The sequence below is a fragment of the Kryptolebias marmoratus genome, linkage group LG2, assembly GCF_001649575.2.
Source record: "Kryptolebias marmoratus isolate JLee-2015 linkage group LG2, ASM164957v2, whole genome shotgun sequence".
Classification (NCBI taxonomy): domain Eukaryota; kingdom Metazoa; phylum Chordata; class Actinopteri; order Cyprinodontiformes; family Rivulidae; genus Kryptolebias; species Kryptolebias marmoratus.
In genome coordinates this window covers 23,900,100-23,916,876 of record NC_051431.1, presented here as the reverse complement: position 1 = coordinate 23,916,876, position 16,777 = coordinate 23,900,100, and the positions used below count along the sequence as shown (strand labels likewise).

At 41.7% G+C, this 16,777-nt stretch overlaps 2 protein-coding genes across 3 annotated transcripts; both read left to right on the top strand.

Annotated features, from left to right (window-relative positions):
- Positions 1-289: 289 nt before the first annotated feature.
- Positions 290-4,107, top strand: cbln18 (cerebellin 18). Its single transcript, XM_025009209.2, has 7 exons — positions 290-442; positions 1,369-1,465; positions 1,683-1,862; positions 1,957-2,115; positions 2,201-2,289; positions 2,382-2,462; positions 2,553-4,107. Exons 2-7 carry the CDS (start codon positions 1,369-1,371, stop codon positions 2,676-2,678), a joined length of 732 nt encoding a protein of 243 aa, XP_024864977.1. The 5' UTR covers positions 290-442; the 3' UTR covers positions 2,679-4,107.
- Positions 4,108-7,443: 3,336 nt separating this feature from the next.
- On the top strand, positions 7,444-16,477 carry tagln (transgelin). Of its 2 annotated transcripts, XM_017430657.3 has the most exons (6): positions 7,475-7,591; positions 13,927-13,969; positions 14,970-15,158; positions 15,260-15,431; positions 15,510-15,612; positions 15,716-16,477. In XM_017430657.3, exons 2-6 carry the CDS (start codon positions 13,958-13,960, stop codon positions 15,852-15,854), a joined length of 615 nt encoding a protein of 204 aa, XP_017286146.1. In that variant the 5' UTR covers positions 7,475-7,591; positions 13,927-13,957; the 3' UTR covers positions 15,855-16,477. The 2 variants fall into 2 exon arrangements, with proteins under 2 accessions (XP_017286148.1, XP_017286146.1); XM_017430659.3 differs by lacking the exon at positions 13,927-13,969 and having other exon boundaries at positions 7,444-7,591.
- Positions 16,478-16,777: the final 300 nt, after the last annotated feature.

Here is a 16,777-nt window from a genome sequence, read left to right as displayed (position 1 = left end):
CACCTCTGCATGATAACCAGGTGATAGCATATTGTTGCTCCCTGATTTGAGACTTTATGGATGGACAGAAAAACCTTTCTTAAGCGTTCTTCTTTTTGTTTTCTTGACCACAGACCGTGGCATCCTCAGGAGGTTTGGCAGCCAGAGACTCCTGTCCTGATAGAAGAGTATTATGGTCCAAACAACAGGATGATGAAAGGTGTCATAAGATCTCCTGATGTTCCTTCATACCAAAGAAACTGTATGGTGTGTGTGTGTGTGTGTGTGTGTGTGTGTGTGTGTGTGTGTGTGTGTGTGTGTGTGTTTGGATTCAGGAGAGTTGGAGGAGCTACTGTCACTCACCTTCTTGCGGAGAGGATCACCTGAAGTCCATCAGTCGGAGGCTGTTTTATGCTCTCAGTTCCACGAGTTTCTGAACGAGAAAAGGGAAGAACAAAAAATTGTAAGTTTCATACATTTATACTAAAACAATTTTAACTTACTCTAAACAATGTCAGTAGTGTAACAAGTTGGAAATATAGATTGATACTTTGGTGATCCCTGGAGGGAAATGGTTTTGCCACAGCAGCAGTCCTAAAATAACTGTGAAGAAAAGAAAGAAGAAAAGCAGGAGTCAAATTAAAAGTAGCAGGCTAAATTAAAAAAAAAATATATTGATATAGATATATGGAAAAAAACAAAAAAGAATAAAATGCTGATTATAAAAACAAGGTTAGGGTTACAATCAGATAACTTGGAACTGTGTCTAGAAACAGTAACACAAAACAATACGTTAACTTTAAATATGGTACAAGAAATAAACTAGGAGCCAAACATTTAAAAAGTGGACATTTATAGTCGTAACTAACTACAAAAACTGTATTAACTGGTGTGGTTGCATTGAATTAATAAAAAGCTTAATCATAGCAATACATTTTATTGTCTTTAATATTTAGTGCACTATTTTAAAACTGCACTAATTAACTGCAAGTAACTAACTAACTGCAAATCTATCTATCTGTCTGTCTGTCTGATATGCTATATTATATATATATATTTATCAGGGGCTTCTTCAAAAATTTGTGTTTCCCTCTGGTGATTATTATTAATAAAGTATTTCTGATTAAAGTAGTTAAAGCTAAAACATAAGCACACAAGCTTGCTTACATATCCACCATTATTATCCACCCCACTGTGGTTATTTGAACCTTCTAAATGCATCACTGGCTCGTCTTTTAGCTGTTTTTGTCCAGGCAGATATTGGATCTTTTACCTGTTAGGCTGAACGACAGTTAGATAAACACATGCTGAGTTTCTAAGCAGGTGATTCTGTGATGATTTAAAACCTCTGAAATTAAACTTGCCTCTATTTTATTTTTACTTTTTTAGATGGGTGTGAGACCACTTTTGCTCCTGTCAGTGGTGCTGTTTCCCTGTGGTTGTGTAGAGGCCCAGACCTCTGTTGAAACAGTGAAAACAGCTGCAGGTGAGCCACGCAAGCTGTCAGATTGAATTTCATTCATCTCCCACTCATCCACACAACACATGAAAACAATAAAAACTGCATGCTGGCATATTGTCTTACCAGCTGTACATCTTTTGTGAATGTTTTTAAACCAAAACACAAGGAGTTGTATCTGTAGAGCAAATTCAAACAGATCCCGTCTGTTTTCTCTGATCGTCAGTCCTCTGTCTTGTTGCAGTCATGTGGCAGGGAGCGCTGACCTGTGACAAGTGGGACTGCAACTGCACCTTCAGTCGTGTGCGTAGCTGCTGCTGCGCAGCCGATGACATGTACCAGCTAGAAGAAGAGAGCTTCCTGAGGATAAAGGTTCTGTGGAGCAACATGGTGACGTTGAAGAACAGAGCAAAAGGTCTAACGGGTAAACAAATGTCTCAGGAAATCAAGCACTGAATGTGGACGTGTTAGTGTGGTCATACAAAGAATGAATAAATCTTTTTTGTTTTTACTCTCAGATGGCTTCAAGGTTGCCTTCAAGGCCTCCATGAATCCAGATCTGGCTATTCCCGTTCCTGGATCTACGCTGCGTTGTTTTGGTCCTTTCAGTATTAATGTGCCCATCCCCTTCTCCAATGTGACGCTCAACACCGGCGGCGGGTACAAGCCGTCAATGGGTAGGGCAGAAGCAATGATTTATGAAAGATTTAGTTATCATGAATTGTGAGACACATCGCTTTCCCTTCACCTCTCTCTCTGTAGGTGTCTTCACAGCCTTATTTCCTGGGATTTATGTGTTTTCCTACACCGTATATTCATCTGTGGACGTGGACGGGCACCTCTACCATAAGGTAAACTCAGATTTGACCACATTTGACCCTGAACACCAGCATCTAAATGGCATTTGCATCTTAAGTATGAATTCTTTTTTTGTTATGTGTAGGTCCAACTAATGAAAAATGGGGAGAAGGGGGTCAGCGTGTGGGAGAATAACCGAGAGGACGCGGAAGACAGCGCCACTCAGGTTGGACGCGCAGGCGATAGTGACAGAAAAACAGCGTTTGCTCTTTGACAGAACCCTATGAAATGTGATACCGTGCTTCGGCGTTGGCAGGTCGTGGCGCTGGAACTGCAGCAAGGCGATCAGGTCTACCTGGAGCTGTCGTCTGGTCAAAAACTCTGCACACATCTGGACTACAACATATTCACTGGATACATTGTGTACCCTTACACTGATTAGCCGGAGATTCGGGTGGCGGAAATGAGTTTCCAGGTGGGCCGGGACTGAAAGTGGGTGGGTGGGCTCCCTGATTTAACGCAGCTTGCCAAATAAATGGAAACTGAAATGTTTACTTGTATGCAGTTCCTGTTAACAAGTGTTTAACTTAGACAATAAAACTTAAATAAACTAGAAACACAAAACATCAAACGCGAGAGCAATTCAAAACAAATCAGAGATATAACAACAACGAGCAAGAAACCTCGGAGTAAACAGCAGGACCTGACATGTTTGTATAAATACTAGCAAGGGTGATTACTGAATAGAAGGCAGGTGTGCCGATGGGCAGATTGACTACAGGTGTGAGGAGCGGAAACACAAAGACGGCTGATGGGAAAACAGGGCGATTAGGAGCTGGACCTGGAAAAATATGATGTACCACAAAATACTGACTAACAAAGACAAACATCCCTGAAAAATATTCTAAAACACAAAAAAGGAAACAAGGGGAAAACTGGAAAACTGACACCCATCCATCTATTTAGAGTTTGATCACAAAAAAATTGGGCTACATACTTCTTTTTAAAAGATAGAGTTTAAAATGAGAAGCCTTTCTGTGAGAAGGTGTGTATGTGTGCTGTAAAAAGCTTGCACGTGGTTTGTTTTCAGGGGCTCCTCCAGATCCCAAAAAAAGTTCAAAGTTTCAAAAGCGGCTTGATTGTCGCAGGCGGATTTCTCCTCGTTTGAACCTTCCACCACCCTCATCCTGGCGGCTGCATCAAAAGGACAAATCCATGGCGCAAATGCACGCCCAGTAACGTGCGAAAGAACATGCGCGGCAACATCTGGCTCTAGTCTCGCCACAGCTGATGAGGGGAAAGATCAGATGACAGTGCTGCAGCCATTAAAACCTGCACTTTACAAACAGTTCAGATGAAATGGAGTTAATTGTTTTGATGGTTCCTTTTACTAACAGAAGTGCTTAAAAGCATTGAAGCACCCCTTCAGTTTTTGACACAATTTTGGTTTTCACAGCCTGCAGCTTTAAAAGAACACACACAAATTATACATTAAAACATACAACTTGGTTGAGAATAATGTGATAGTACCTTTTATGGCGGCATGTCATACAGTGTAGATAAAATTCACAAAAATCTGCAATAGATTTCCACATAGACAGTAAAAAGGGCCTTTGAAAAAACCCACCCTGTTTGGAGCTCTATGGATCGGACAAATGTCACAGAAAACTCATCATTCAAAGTTGGACTTTACACAACCTGGCATTTTGTCTGCTTAGATAATAACAAAGTTGATGTTGGAAGAGTCTGATCTGAGCTGCTTCAAACTTGTGGCAAGCGCACAGTTAATGTCGCGCACTGGGTAAAGCAGGAGTGTCGTGCCTAAAGGCATTCGTAATGGAATAAAGAAAAAAAAAAGGGATGGAAATGTCATGAGTGGTGGTGGCAGGGCACGCACACACACACGCACACACAGATTGCAAACAGCGATAGTGCTCTGGACTTACATGGAATTGTCTGACTAAGTGACGATGACTACTACTGCAGTTCATCCCTCTCCTCATCATTCTGTCTCTGCTGCAGGACAGGTTATTCCCAACATGTTAGGTCTCTTCCCCACATCTATTTACCTTGTCTCTGTATGTGTGTGTTCATCTGTACTGTCAGCAAAATATCTCATGATGGATTTGAATGGAATTCTCAGAGAGCACTCTTTTGTACACCATTTCTACAATTATTAGATCTATAGCTGATTCGGTTTTTGGAGTCACCCCAATTCAAGATGGCCGCCACAGCTAAGTGGCCTTAGCGAACACAAAAATGACCACGACTCAGCCGGTTTTGCAGATACCGAGCTCAAAGTAAGAGTTACCCTCAACTCATACCTAAGGGCGAACTGATCGAGCAACATTTGCTTTTAAAACTTTGCCGTTAACCGCTGAAGTCAACTTTGTTAGCAAAATATCTCATGAACCAATGGGTGGATTTAAATGAAACTTTCAGAAATCAATCATTGGATGCATATTTACAACTGATTAACTTCTAGTGTAAACACAATTCAAGATGGCCACCACAGCCAACTGACCTTACAAATCACAAAAATGGCTACAACTCATCCAATCTTACAGATATTGACCTAAGATTTGGAGTTGTAGTAGCTGAAAGAAGTCCCTTTTAAATACTCAGAATGCTATGAATCGCAAAAGATTTTTGCCTAAAATGTTTGTTTTAACAAATGACATCAACCCTGTTTGTCTGTTAGCAAAATATCTCATGAACCACCGGACCAATTTTAATGGGACCCTGCAACTGATTAACCTTTAGAGTCAGTCAAACTCAAGATGGCTTCCACAGCCAGTCAGCATTAGTTTATATTAAAATGGCTATAACACAGTCAGTTTGAAAGATATTGAGCTAAAATCTGATGCGGTAGTAGCTGAGAGTCATCCTCAACACATACTCAGTGTCCTGAATTCAAGTGTTTTTGTTTTGGCTTTGAATCTGGGTGCTTTGTTTTTCTGTTTTCAGGGGTTATGTTTTGTTTTGTTTTGTTTAGTCTTAGTTCTGTTTTGATCCTTGTGTTTTTTTTTTTTTTTTTATCATTCCCATGCCTCGGATCGGCTCGCCTCGCTTTTTTGTTTCTCTTTGGATTTGTGTTATGGTTAGTTTTTTGTTTTCTTGTTCTTTTGTTTAAAAANGGGTTATGTTTTGTTTTGTTTTGTTTAGTCTTAGTTCTGTTTTGATCCTTTTGTTTTTTTTTTTTTTTTTATCATTCACTTCTCCTCTTTTCCTACCACGCCCATCTTCACCTGTTCCTAATTGTAATCACTCACCTGTGCCCACTTTCACTAATTACCCTCAGCTTTAAACCCTGGTCACTTTCTCCACTTTCTCGCTGGTTCATTGTCTCTCTTCTCTTGTTGTCTGGTTTCCTTTCCCATGCCTCGGATCGGCTCGCCTCGCTTTTTTGTTTCTCTTTGGATTTGTGTTATGGTTAGTTTTTTGTTTTCTTGTTCTTTTGTTTAAAAAAAAAATTTTTTTTGCTATTATGAGTCTGCGCATTGGGTTCGCCACTCTCTCCGCCCGTCCTGACATAATGAACCAGCCAAACCAGAACCCAGCGACTCATGGCCACCGTCGGAGAAGGAGGACACCGGCCGCGGCAGTCTTTAAGCCTTCTTCGGTTGCGGCGGCCCCCACACCACCATCGGCCGCAGCAAATCCACCATCCACTCCAGACACCAGGACTCCACCAGTTTCGTATGCACCAGGACCCGGTCCCAAGGCTCCTCTCCAGTATTGGATCCCTCATTATTCTCCGCCCACATAAAGACCTCAGAGATTTCCCCAGCCAAGCTCTTAGACATTTTTTTTTTGAAATTTTAATTCAGAAATCTCTCACTTAAAAGGACTATTTATCAATGCACCCATAAATCCACAGCCATCTTCACCCTCAGAACCCTCCGTGACTGTCATCCATGCCTGCCAAGTCCACCCAGTCACCCAAACCAGCCAAGTCCACTAGGTTGCCCAAGCCTGCCGGATCACCCAAGTCACTTTCAGCCTCTCCCCAGTCTTCGAGAGGGTCCCGGACGACACCTCTCTCTCACCTGTCCCCCAGTGGGTCCCGGAGGATGCCTCCATCTCGCCTTTCTTGGACGCTACCTGGGCCGTCCACCTGAATTTTTGCTCTGCTGTGGACGGTTCCCCGGGCCATCCGCCAAAACTCTGGCTCTTGCGAGGACGGTGCCCTAGCTGTCCTCCTGAACTTTGATTTCTTTGTTTTTGATTGTTGTGTTTTCCCAGGTCTTTTGCCCTGTCGGTTTTTAGTTTATTGGTCTGTTTTGTTTTTTCTTGCCGTCCGTCCTTTGGTTTCACCATCCACCCTCCCAAGTCAGGTATCTTTTCATTTTTGCTTTGGAGACTTCAGGAGCCGTCCCTTGGGGGAGGGGAGTCTGTCATGAATTAAAGTGTTTTTGTTTTGGCTTTGAGTCTTGGTGCTTTGTTTATATGTTTTCTTTTGTTTGGTTTGGTCTTAGTTCTGTTTTGTTTCACCTGTCATTGTTCACTTCTCCTCAGGTTATCACTTGTTTGCATGCCACGCCCATCTACACCTGTGCCAAGTTTTCCATTACTCCCCTGTGCTCACTTCCTCTGATTACCCGTCTTTAAAACCTGGTCACCTTCTTCACTTACTCTTTCTGTTATGCAGTTCTTATCTTTCTGATCTTTTTCCTTGCCACGTTTTTGCCCATGCGTTTGTTTGTTCTTGCTGCCACGTCAGCCTTTTGTTTTTATTGTTTTGTTTATTAAAGATTCAGTTTTTATTTTACGATAAGTCTGCGTATTGGGTTCTCCGCAATCTTTCCACCACGGACTGACACTCAGAGCACCTTCCACTGCACAACATTTTTGCTTAAAAATTTAGCAATAACTGTTACAGTCACCCAATCAACCCAACCCCGTCTTTCTGAGCCTTTCTGAGCCATGAGTGATGAGGTTGGAGGTATTTGGAGAATTCCCTTCTCCGACCAAACCAACGCCGCCTGGCTGCTGTCTCGCTCCTCCACATGGAAAAAACTCGACCCAAATAAGGCAGGGCGTTTGAACCTGATGTGAGGAGAGGAGCCGCAGCAGGCAGGGAGAGGGAGCTGCCGAAAGGCCACGGCCTTATAAGGATGAAGTTTCCTTTTTTTTCTCCCCCCCTTCCCCTGTCTGCTTCCTCTTTCTCCTCCTTCTGCCTCTCTGCAGTGAAGTCATCCTTCCTTTCTCCTCCTTTTTTTAAGCTGGCATTTTTCTTAGGCAGGGAGGGAGGTCCCTGTGAAAAGCATATACAAACTCTAAGCCAAGCATCCACTCTCGTCCCACACACACCACACCAGAGGCCAGCAGCGAGAGCACATATTCCTTTCCACAGTGAGTACACCGTCTCTCCTGTTGTCATTTCCAATTTTAACTGGGTCTGGGGGCAGGGGGTGAAGCAAAAGGATGATCCGGATGAAGATGACGTCACTTTCGTTGAGACAGATTTCCTAACTTTCTTACACAAAAATATTGCATTTAGTCTTTTCGTGGCTATATGATGAGAGTAGCTGAACGTCAGTGCAGGGAGGTAAGAGGTATGATGAGTTTAACGATTTCTGAAGTGGGGAAAAGGTCTGAACATGGCATCAGAAGTTCCTTTTACACAGTAAATTTACTTAAAAATTAGTGGACAAGTTCTTTTTAGTACAGCTTATCTGTTTTGTCACTTTTTTTACACATGCCCTTCTTTAGATGTTAGCCTTCTACAGTTATTTAATGGATACCATGATCATTTTCCATGCAAAGCAGAGGCGAGAAGCAGAGACGAGAGCCGCACAGTGCTGCAGATCTGTGCCTGTGGAATATCTACGAAGTTTTATTGGCACAGGCAAATGATCCCCCAGCCATACATGGGTCTGCATGTAAACCTGCACGAACCGGTGTAAGTACTTCCTGTGAAAGTACAGAAGGAAAATGGAAACAAAAACCGTATGGCTGGCACAGGCATTTAAACGCACAAGTTCCTGCTTTGGGTGGAAGCCGCTTCCCCCAGTCAAATGGCTTTCTGGAATAGTTGGACTCAAGATAAGCAGCAAATCATTAAAGACCCGCTGCTTCCAGTAAAAGCAGGCCAGCAGCCACAGATGGGGAATTGTCTGTGGGGCAGATTAGTTTCCGAACAGCAGGATAGCGCTATCGTTTCTGCCGATCTCCTGGCAGCAAATAAACAAAGCAGGGGCACGCGCTCATTGAGATGCCTTAAGAGTTATCCCATTTTGGCCCCGCAGTCGAGTCGGACGGTCCCTTCAGCCTCAGATGTAACATGTCAGATCTGACAGGCAGCACTTACACAGCTTGAGATGAATCAGAACCCAGAAGGAACCTCTGTCAGGGGAGTTGAGAACGTGCTTTCTGCCCTCGCGGAAGAGAGTCAGGGAGAAGCGTCGGTTCTCTGTTCAGCTCTGACAGAGGCAGTTCATCATCCAGCAGGGGCAGCATCCCTCAGCCAGATGTTCCAGCTGAGACCACCAGTCCGGTCCATGTTTAAATCTTAAACAAACCCCATACCGAGCGGTCAGATATTACAGGCTGTTATTTACGCCACGCAGTTTGTTCATACCAGACCCTTATTTGGTGGTTTAACTGCAGGAGCTGCGTGACTCCACGTCCTGCCAGGCCGCCGCAGGAACCACAGCCCTCACGCTGGTTTCCTGCTCTGGCAGTGGCCACGTTTACCATGGCAATGGAGAAACAGAGCAGGAAAAACACAACGACAGATAACCGATTGTGTAGGGACAGAGTTGATGAAGTCACATTTGTGGTAATAGGCTCTTTGAGACATTTCAGATCAGGCTTTTTTCTTATTTTTTCAACTTTAATGACTGTTTACCATAAATCTTTCCCTTTAGTTAGATCATGTGTCATTGTTACTTCTTTCAAAACAAAAGAATTGATGAGATCAGTTTAGAACAAACATAATGAGTATCTCTGCTGTCATTTTTAGGCACAGAAGCACTCTTAATGCTAGTCTGTTTCATTTCAGGCACAATTTTGGTTCATTTTCACAAACAGCAGCTTTGAAAAAAAACCCTGCAAACTATACATCAAAACATGCAATATGATCGAGAAAAGTGTGCCATGACTTTTGGTAGCAATGTGTCACACAACAGAAACAATTTTTGTAAAAAACTGCTGTAATCTCTTTAGGCAAAGTAGGATTTCGATATAACATCTGAGAAAATCCAGTCCTGTTTGGAACTCCATAACTCAGATGAACTTTTCCGCAGAAACATCATTCAAAGTTTGAACAGGTCGCAACAAGTTGGACTTTATCTGTCTGAACTGGCATTTTGCTTTCTTTTAGGGTTCTTACACAAACACAGTTTAAGTTTGTTTGTTTTTCCACAAAATGTTCTACTGATGATGTCACTCACTCTACTTTTTCAGCTGTCTAAACTGTCCAAAATGATTGCAAACAAACTTATTTTACTCCCACTTTTTTCAGTACACATTTAATACATCGAAACATAGGCCTTTTTGTTGTCTTTCATTGTTACAAAATGCTCAGTTTTTTGTCAAATCCCCACTAAAGTGCAGAAGGTGCATACCCAAGCTTCCATTGGCTTTAATTATACTTTGCTGAAAATGTTCTCTCCAAAACTGGAAATAATGGGTCTTTTTAACTTGTCATATTTCCTACTTAAAAGACTGTAGAAACATTTAAAAAACTCACGAGTGAGAATCACCATTGCTCACAGTTTAAAACTATTTAAGATACGACTTACAGTTTTCAGACAGCAGCTATTAGTTTGAGGCTTGCTTTTTAGTGTGTTTCAGTCTGCCTGTTTTAAAATTGCAATCAGTAACTGTATCACTTACTAGGATTAGGGCTGAATGGGAAATTGAGTTGGGGGAGGAGTTGGAGGAGAATTGCTGGAACAATGCTTTACAAAGAGTAAACAATAGTACTTTTTGTGCAAAACTTAACATAATACAATTTAAGGTTCTACATCGCAGTCATTATTCTAAAGCAAGATTGGCAAAAATTTTCCCCAACATAGATGCAGGCTGTGACAGGTGCCGTAATACACCAGCAAATCTAACCCATATGTTTTGGACATGCCCATCCCTCCATACCTATTGGGTGATGATCTTTAAAACACTGTCAGAGTTGTTAAGTGTTAATCTACAACCCAATGCTGCAATGGCTATATTTGGTGTATGTGATAGGAATTACCTCACAATTAAGAAAAGTCACACACACATCATTGCGTTCACTACGTTGCTTGCACGCAGAAGGATATTATTACATTGGAAATCCAAAGAGCCACCTAAAGTTGTTCTTTGGCTAGGTGATTTGATGCAGTTTATGCAACTAGAAAAGATTAGACATACACTAAGAGGATCTAGGGATAAATTCTTTTCTATCTGGAACCCGGTGCTGGCGTACCTAGACGAACTCAAAGTCATGCCTCCTTAATCTTATCAAGCAGGGTTCCTACTTACCTATTTTTTATTTATTTATTTTTTTTTTACTTACTATTTTATTTTATTCTTTTTCCTAACTGAGGTTGGTTATGTAAAATATTTTGTATAGTGTGTGGCTTTAATAGTAGTGCAAGGTTTAATGACTTCTCTGTTTCTTCGTTTGAGTGTCCCTGATGTTGATGGTTTGTGGGATGGGTCATGGGAAGGGGGTTGAGTGTGTGTTCGATTTATATAAATGGAAAAAAAATATATATGAGCAGTATTCCAATGATACTTCTTTCTCATGTATCTGTTATATATTAGTGCTCAATAAAAAGATTTATAAAAAAAAAATTGCAATCAGTGAATGAGAGACACAAATAATAGGTTACCATGGTGACCACAATGAGCCACTGGCAGCCACTTAAACCTTTTTGTTGTTGTTGTTTTTACACGTATTATGCAGTTCATATATCAAAATGTAGGTATTTTTCTGAGCCTAGATTACAGAGCTGATGTTGAAATTCTAGACAGTAGCTGCGTTGGCACCCCTCTGACTTTTCATGAGAAATGTTCTTGTCACAAATAGTGCTCACAGGAGCATGAGATTCAGAACATGTAGCAGCAGTGGGAGTAATAATATCTGCTGCAGGGCTAAACCCCCAAAAATAAAGTAACAGCCATGTTTCCTTTTGTAGTCACAATATGTTACTGCTCAGTTTCTTCACCAATTTTTAACTAACTCAAATAGTGCTTGTATAACTGGTACCTGAGGCTGTACCTGCAGATAAAGCTGCGGACATATATATGTTTTGTTATAAGTTATTTTAAAAGAAATAAGAAAGTAGTACATTAAGTATGTCGTAAAAAAGCAGCCAGACAGCTCAGAAGCTTGTTTAGCAGACAATCCCGACCCATTTGGTCCTGAGCTGGGTGCCAAGCATAACAACAGGTCCCTGGATGCTTAGAAATACCAGTAAAGAAAAAAGGACTGAGCTCTAATAAGCTCACTTAACCTTCAAAAATATTACGTAAACTTTGTGTGCGCAATTTTTTCTTTTCTATTTTCTTCTCTTCTTGGCCTCGAGCATGCAGGACAGAGAACATAACTTTTTTTTTTCCCCCTGCAAAGAGTTTATTACATGTTATTTGCAATTGCGGTTCACAGAGTACTTTATGAGGCTAACAACTAGAGGCCAGTGGAAAAAAAAGGCAAGTTGAGGACATACCAGACCAGCATTATTCTGTAATAATGGTTATATAACGTTGAACGTCAGTAAAAGCACTAGGAGTTATAAGGGTTTGAGTATGCCTGAGAGACGTGTAGATGAAGTAGATTATGGAAACATTTAAGTGAGTGTGCCGCCCAGTCTCTGTGTTTAGTTTTTGTGGTCCTGAAAAGCCCCACAGGGAAGGCAAAAAGTATTAAAGACAGTTGGTGGTAACACGCTGCGGGATGGAACCATTAATGTCTTTGGCAATCCTACTCTCATATGCAGACATGCTGTGTTTCTACTTAACCCCTTGTATCTCATTTAAAACAAAAGAAAAGCTGCATTAAGGTAAATATTTCTAAAGATTTCAACTGCAAAGTGTGTAAAATGGATGGAATTACAGCATTCTGCTATAGAAGCAGGTAAATTGTTTCTCTCGTATTGAAAAGGGGCAAAAAAAAAACGGAACAAGCAAACAGGAGCTCAAACAAATGGGGATTTATTTAATATAATTCACTTAATTCTCTGCTGTAGTAGTTTTGAATAGTCAGTGTTTTACCTGCAGTAAATAGCAGTCAGAGTGATCTCAGTTTGAAGAAAAAAAATAGCTTTTTATGTAGAAGTCAAGCTAACAACTACTCAAGGAAAGTCTGTTTAAGAACCAAAATCTGCATCTGAAAAGATTTAAATCTCAAAACTTTTATATTGGTTCAAGTGAATGTTTTATTGTAAACTTTTACATTGTGTCACATCTGCATCAGTTGTTTTCACTGAAGTCTGTCTGTGTTGGAACGTGGTCCTCAGTCAATTTGCAGCACGTTCTGGGTGCTTGATGGGTTGCAGAATGGACTGTGTTAAGTGTTAGCTTGCGTAACTATCCGATGCAAAAAAGATCCGGTGTAAAAGTCCAAAGCATACAACAAACAAACTATAAAATGTCTGAGTTTGAGTTGTTTTACATGATGGAAATTCACTCCTAAATGAGGCCTCTTCTGGCTAAACATTAGCTCGATGACATCTTCTCCCTGGTTCTCCAAAATTAGATCACACTGACTGCGCTCCACTGCAGGTAATATACTGACTACTCATACCCACTCCACAGAAACCCACTGAAATATAATATCACTTTAAGGCTTAAAATAAGGTACTGTAGAGTGGATCGCCGTAGTTAGCCTTTAATACTTCAACACATTGGCCGAGATACTCATCTGGGTACCTGTGCCGGGGCGTAGTCACAGTTGTAAACAAATGCTGTATTGCAGAGGTATGACACTTTAAAGCAGGCATAACAATATTTCATCATATTTGTTTAAATATTTCATCCTAAAATAAAACATTAACTTCAACTTCGTCAAGCAGATTACACATTTACCCTTACAGCTGATGCTTTAGGAGGATACAGACTAAATAATCCCTTTGTGGCGTGATGATTGTCCTCATAGGTAGGATTGTTAGACTATCCCCTATGGTCTTACTTAAAGGGATAGTCTGGTGATTTCTGAAGTGATGTTCTGTCAGATAGCTATCAAACAAGAGCAGTCACATCAAGCACGTGAAGAAAATGGAAGAACTATTGAGATTTGGGTCGTAACACGGACGCTGTTCAGTTGAAAAAACAATGACAAACTAAACAAAAGGTGTCATGCAGGAGTGTAGGGGTTTAATATTAGCTAATGTAGTGTCCTTTCACACCTGTATGACATTTTTGAAAGAGACTTGTTTTTATAAGCCTGATAAATGATATAAAATGGCCCCTGGTTTAAATAGCCGTTAGCTTAGCCTTGAGGAAACTTGTGTCTTTTTGCTCCATACGCCATGATCAGCGAGTCACCACTACTGATAACCTTTCTATTTAATATTTAATTCACTAGACTGTCCCTTTCAGACAATAAAGGTTTATCGAGCAGTAAGAATGAAAGTTTATCACAGCTCATAAACAGGAGGGTGTTCTTGCCAGGACAGCACACTTCCCCTCCTGTGTCAGGAGCAAGCTTCCTCCAGTCCACTCCTAAGTTTAACCTTAACCTTAACTCTGAACCTCCTCAGGAACAGGAAGTTGACGTGACCTGACATCAAGATGGCAACAAAGGTTGGATGGTGCTGACGGCACTTTGATATGCATTTTGCACTTGGCTGTTGGCCCAAAGGCAATACAGATGAATATGTATTTTTATTTAAAAAATTATCACTGGCAATGTGTACTGTATGTGCTAGCAGAGACTGCGTATGTTTGTGTGTTGAAAAGGAGAAAACTGCGCTGGCTGATACTGCTGTAGCGCTCCCTCTGTACACCGTTTGGCCCCCCACCCCAGACCTACTGCAGGCTCTGACGGGGCTGAACGGAGTGCATTTGGAGACATGAAGCTGCGAGTGCCACTGGTCGGGGAAAAAAAGGGGATTCAAACTGAGCGCTGGGCATTCATATACACGCTTCTGACCTGCATGCGGTCAGTGTTTGTGCTGCTCTGTTCGCACACAACATGTATACAGTGTGAAAGGAGTGGGAGCAGGTGTGCTTAAAAGTAAGTATGCCTTTAATGAGGCTGTTCACACATGTACACCACAGGGGGAGTGTGTGTACAGTATGCGGCAGGAAAAAAAAAAGAAGCTCTTTATTGCTTGCACTGTCTTGAGGCAGTCCTTTGGACGGTTTTGAATAAAACTCTTAGAAAGCAACCATTGGATGTACACCTACAACTGGTTTGATCTAATCCAAGATGGCCGTCACAGCTAAGTGACCCCAGGAAACACAAAAATGTCTGTAACTTAACTATAGCCCTAACTCTGCCCTTTCTCATGATGAGATGATTCCAGTTTAAACCGGGCATGAAAGGCAGCAGGCCATACGCATTTCTTCAAGGAATGTTGGCTTTTATTTTCTTTTGCAACAGTTTAACCTTTGGTAAGCAGGTTAATACTGTTGCAAATCCACAACAGACGGTGTCAAGATTCCCTGAAAGAACAAAAAAATGCCAGCCATCACACCTAAACTTCACATGTAGGCAGCAGCTCAGATTCATTTAACATTCTGCTTCAGATCTTCTTTTTTTCCTTTTTTCATCTATATCCCCACCTTTCTCCTCTCTCAGAGTGTCGGCATGGCTAACAAGGGTCCATCCTACGGCCTGAGCCGGCAGGTTCAGGATAAGATCGACAGCAAGTACGACCACGAGCTGGAGCAGACCCTAGTGGAGTGGATCACCCGTCAGTGTGGATCTGGTGTGGGGAGGCCGGAAGCCGGCAAACTGGGCTTCCAGGCGTGGCTGAAGGATGGATGTGTGAGTGCGCCGACCCTGTCAGAGAAAATGAGAAATTCTTTTTTTTTTTTTATCTTTATGCCCTCAGTTCTAATCCTTTGGTTTTGATCTGGTCTTGCCAGGTCCTGAGTGAACTTATTAACAGTTTGTTTGCTGGAGACAAACCCATAAAGAAGATCCAGAGCTCGTCCATGGCCTTCAAGCAGATGGAGCAGATCTCGCAGTTCCTCAACGCTGCAGAGAAGTATGGCGTCACCAAGACCGACATGTTCCAGACTGTGGACCTCTGGGAAGGTCAGAGCGCTTTCAGTGGCTGCTAACAAACAAGCATTATGACCCATCACTGCATCCAAACTGTATGTCCTGGTGCAGGTAAGGACCTGGCAGCGGTGCAAAGGACCCTCTCAGCCCTCGGCAGCTTGGCCGTCACAAAGGATGAAGGCACATACAACGGAGACCCCAACTGGTTCTTCAAGTAAGTCCAATAAACCAACTGGGCCGACAGGCTCAGTCGGAAAGAGGCAAACACTGGAGGGTTGTTTTTGTACTTGTGTGACGTTTCCAATGTCATGTTGCAGGAAAGCACAGGAGAACAAGCGGGACTTCAGCGACGAGCAGATAAAGGCGGGGAAAAACGTGATTGGCTTACAGATGGGATCCAATAAGGGAGCCAGTCAGGAGGGAATGAGCTACGGAAGACCCCGGCAGATTCTGTAAAACCCCCGAGCCACAAATATGCGAAACCTCTTTAGCCTCCAGTTTTACCCAAAGCATCCGATACATCCTTTCAGAACCTGTAAATGTCTAACCGGTTTGTTCCACTTTGGAATAAAGGGATTTCCTACAAAACTACTATCCTCCTTAGTCCAGAAGTTCCCGTACACAAGCTTGCACTGGTGAACTCACCATGCTTTGTCTTCCAGCTGCAGTAACTAAGTGCCTGAGATGCAGTGATAACAATAGTAATATCCGTACATTTGACCGTACCAAAAGGTGATTTATTCTTTCACAGTAAAAGTTAAGCAAAAAGCTCCCAATTCACCCATAACTGACCAGATTCATCTCTGATTTGTAACACATGTAGGAATTACTAATGTTATGTTCCTCTGATTTATAAAATGTTAGTTCTGGATTCTTAAATACCATTTGTTTACTTAAAATTAGCTAAATGCATTCTTTCCTAATTGAGCACTTCTGGTGTGCCAAAAATTCTTTTTTTTTTTACTGAGACAATTGAGTTAACAAAATACTTCCAACTTTGCTGCGCCTGCTGTATCAGTGCCAATAATTTTTGTACATTGCCTTATTAAATACTGAGTATAATAAATTTCTCAACTGATTTTGGATTCCTTGTTTGATTCATTGCCTCATCTGAGGCTGTCTGAGTCCAAACCGGCCCGTTCCATCGAGTTGGATGAAACAGATTTGTTAGCTGTTTGAAAGCTTTGAACCCAGGTTTCACTTTTAGTTTCGGCTGAATTTGTTTTGCTTTGTGTTTCTGCCGATTACAGTGATTTCCTAAGTTTATATAGTTGCGGTCAGAGGTTTACAAATGCTTGTCACGGGCATGAATATCACATAAACTTGGAGCTTTTAATGATTTATTTGAACCGTTCTTTTTCCAGGGTGGAATTACCATA

What these genes read in the sequence shown, in the direction of transcription:
- cbln18 (XM_025009209.2), top strand. Translation starts at nt 1,369, where the DNA reads ATGGGTGTGAGACCACTTTTGCTCCTGTCAGTGGTGCTGTTTCCCTGT. An exon ending in AACAGTGAAAACAGCTGCAG is followed by an intron (nt 1,466 to 1,682) that starts GTGAGCCACGCA and finishes GTCTTGTTGCAG; the next exon opens with TCATGTGGCAGGGAGCGCTG. An exon ending in ACGGGCACCTCTACCATAAG is followed by an intron (nt 2,290 to 2,381) that starts GTAAACTCAGAT and finishes TGTTATGTGTAG; the next exon opens with GTCCAACTAATGAAAAATGG.
- tagln (XM_017430657.3), top strand. An exon ending in GACTGTGGACCTCTGGGAAG is followed by an intron (nt 15,432 to 15,509) that starts GTCAGAGCGCTT and finishes GTCCTGGTGCAG; the next exon opens with GTAAGGACCTGGCAGCGGTG. An exon ending in GACCCCAACTGGTTCTTCAA is followed by an intron (nt 15,613 to 15,715) that starts GTAAGTCCAATA and finishes GTCATGTTGCAG; the next exon opens with GAAAGCACAGGAGAACAAGC.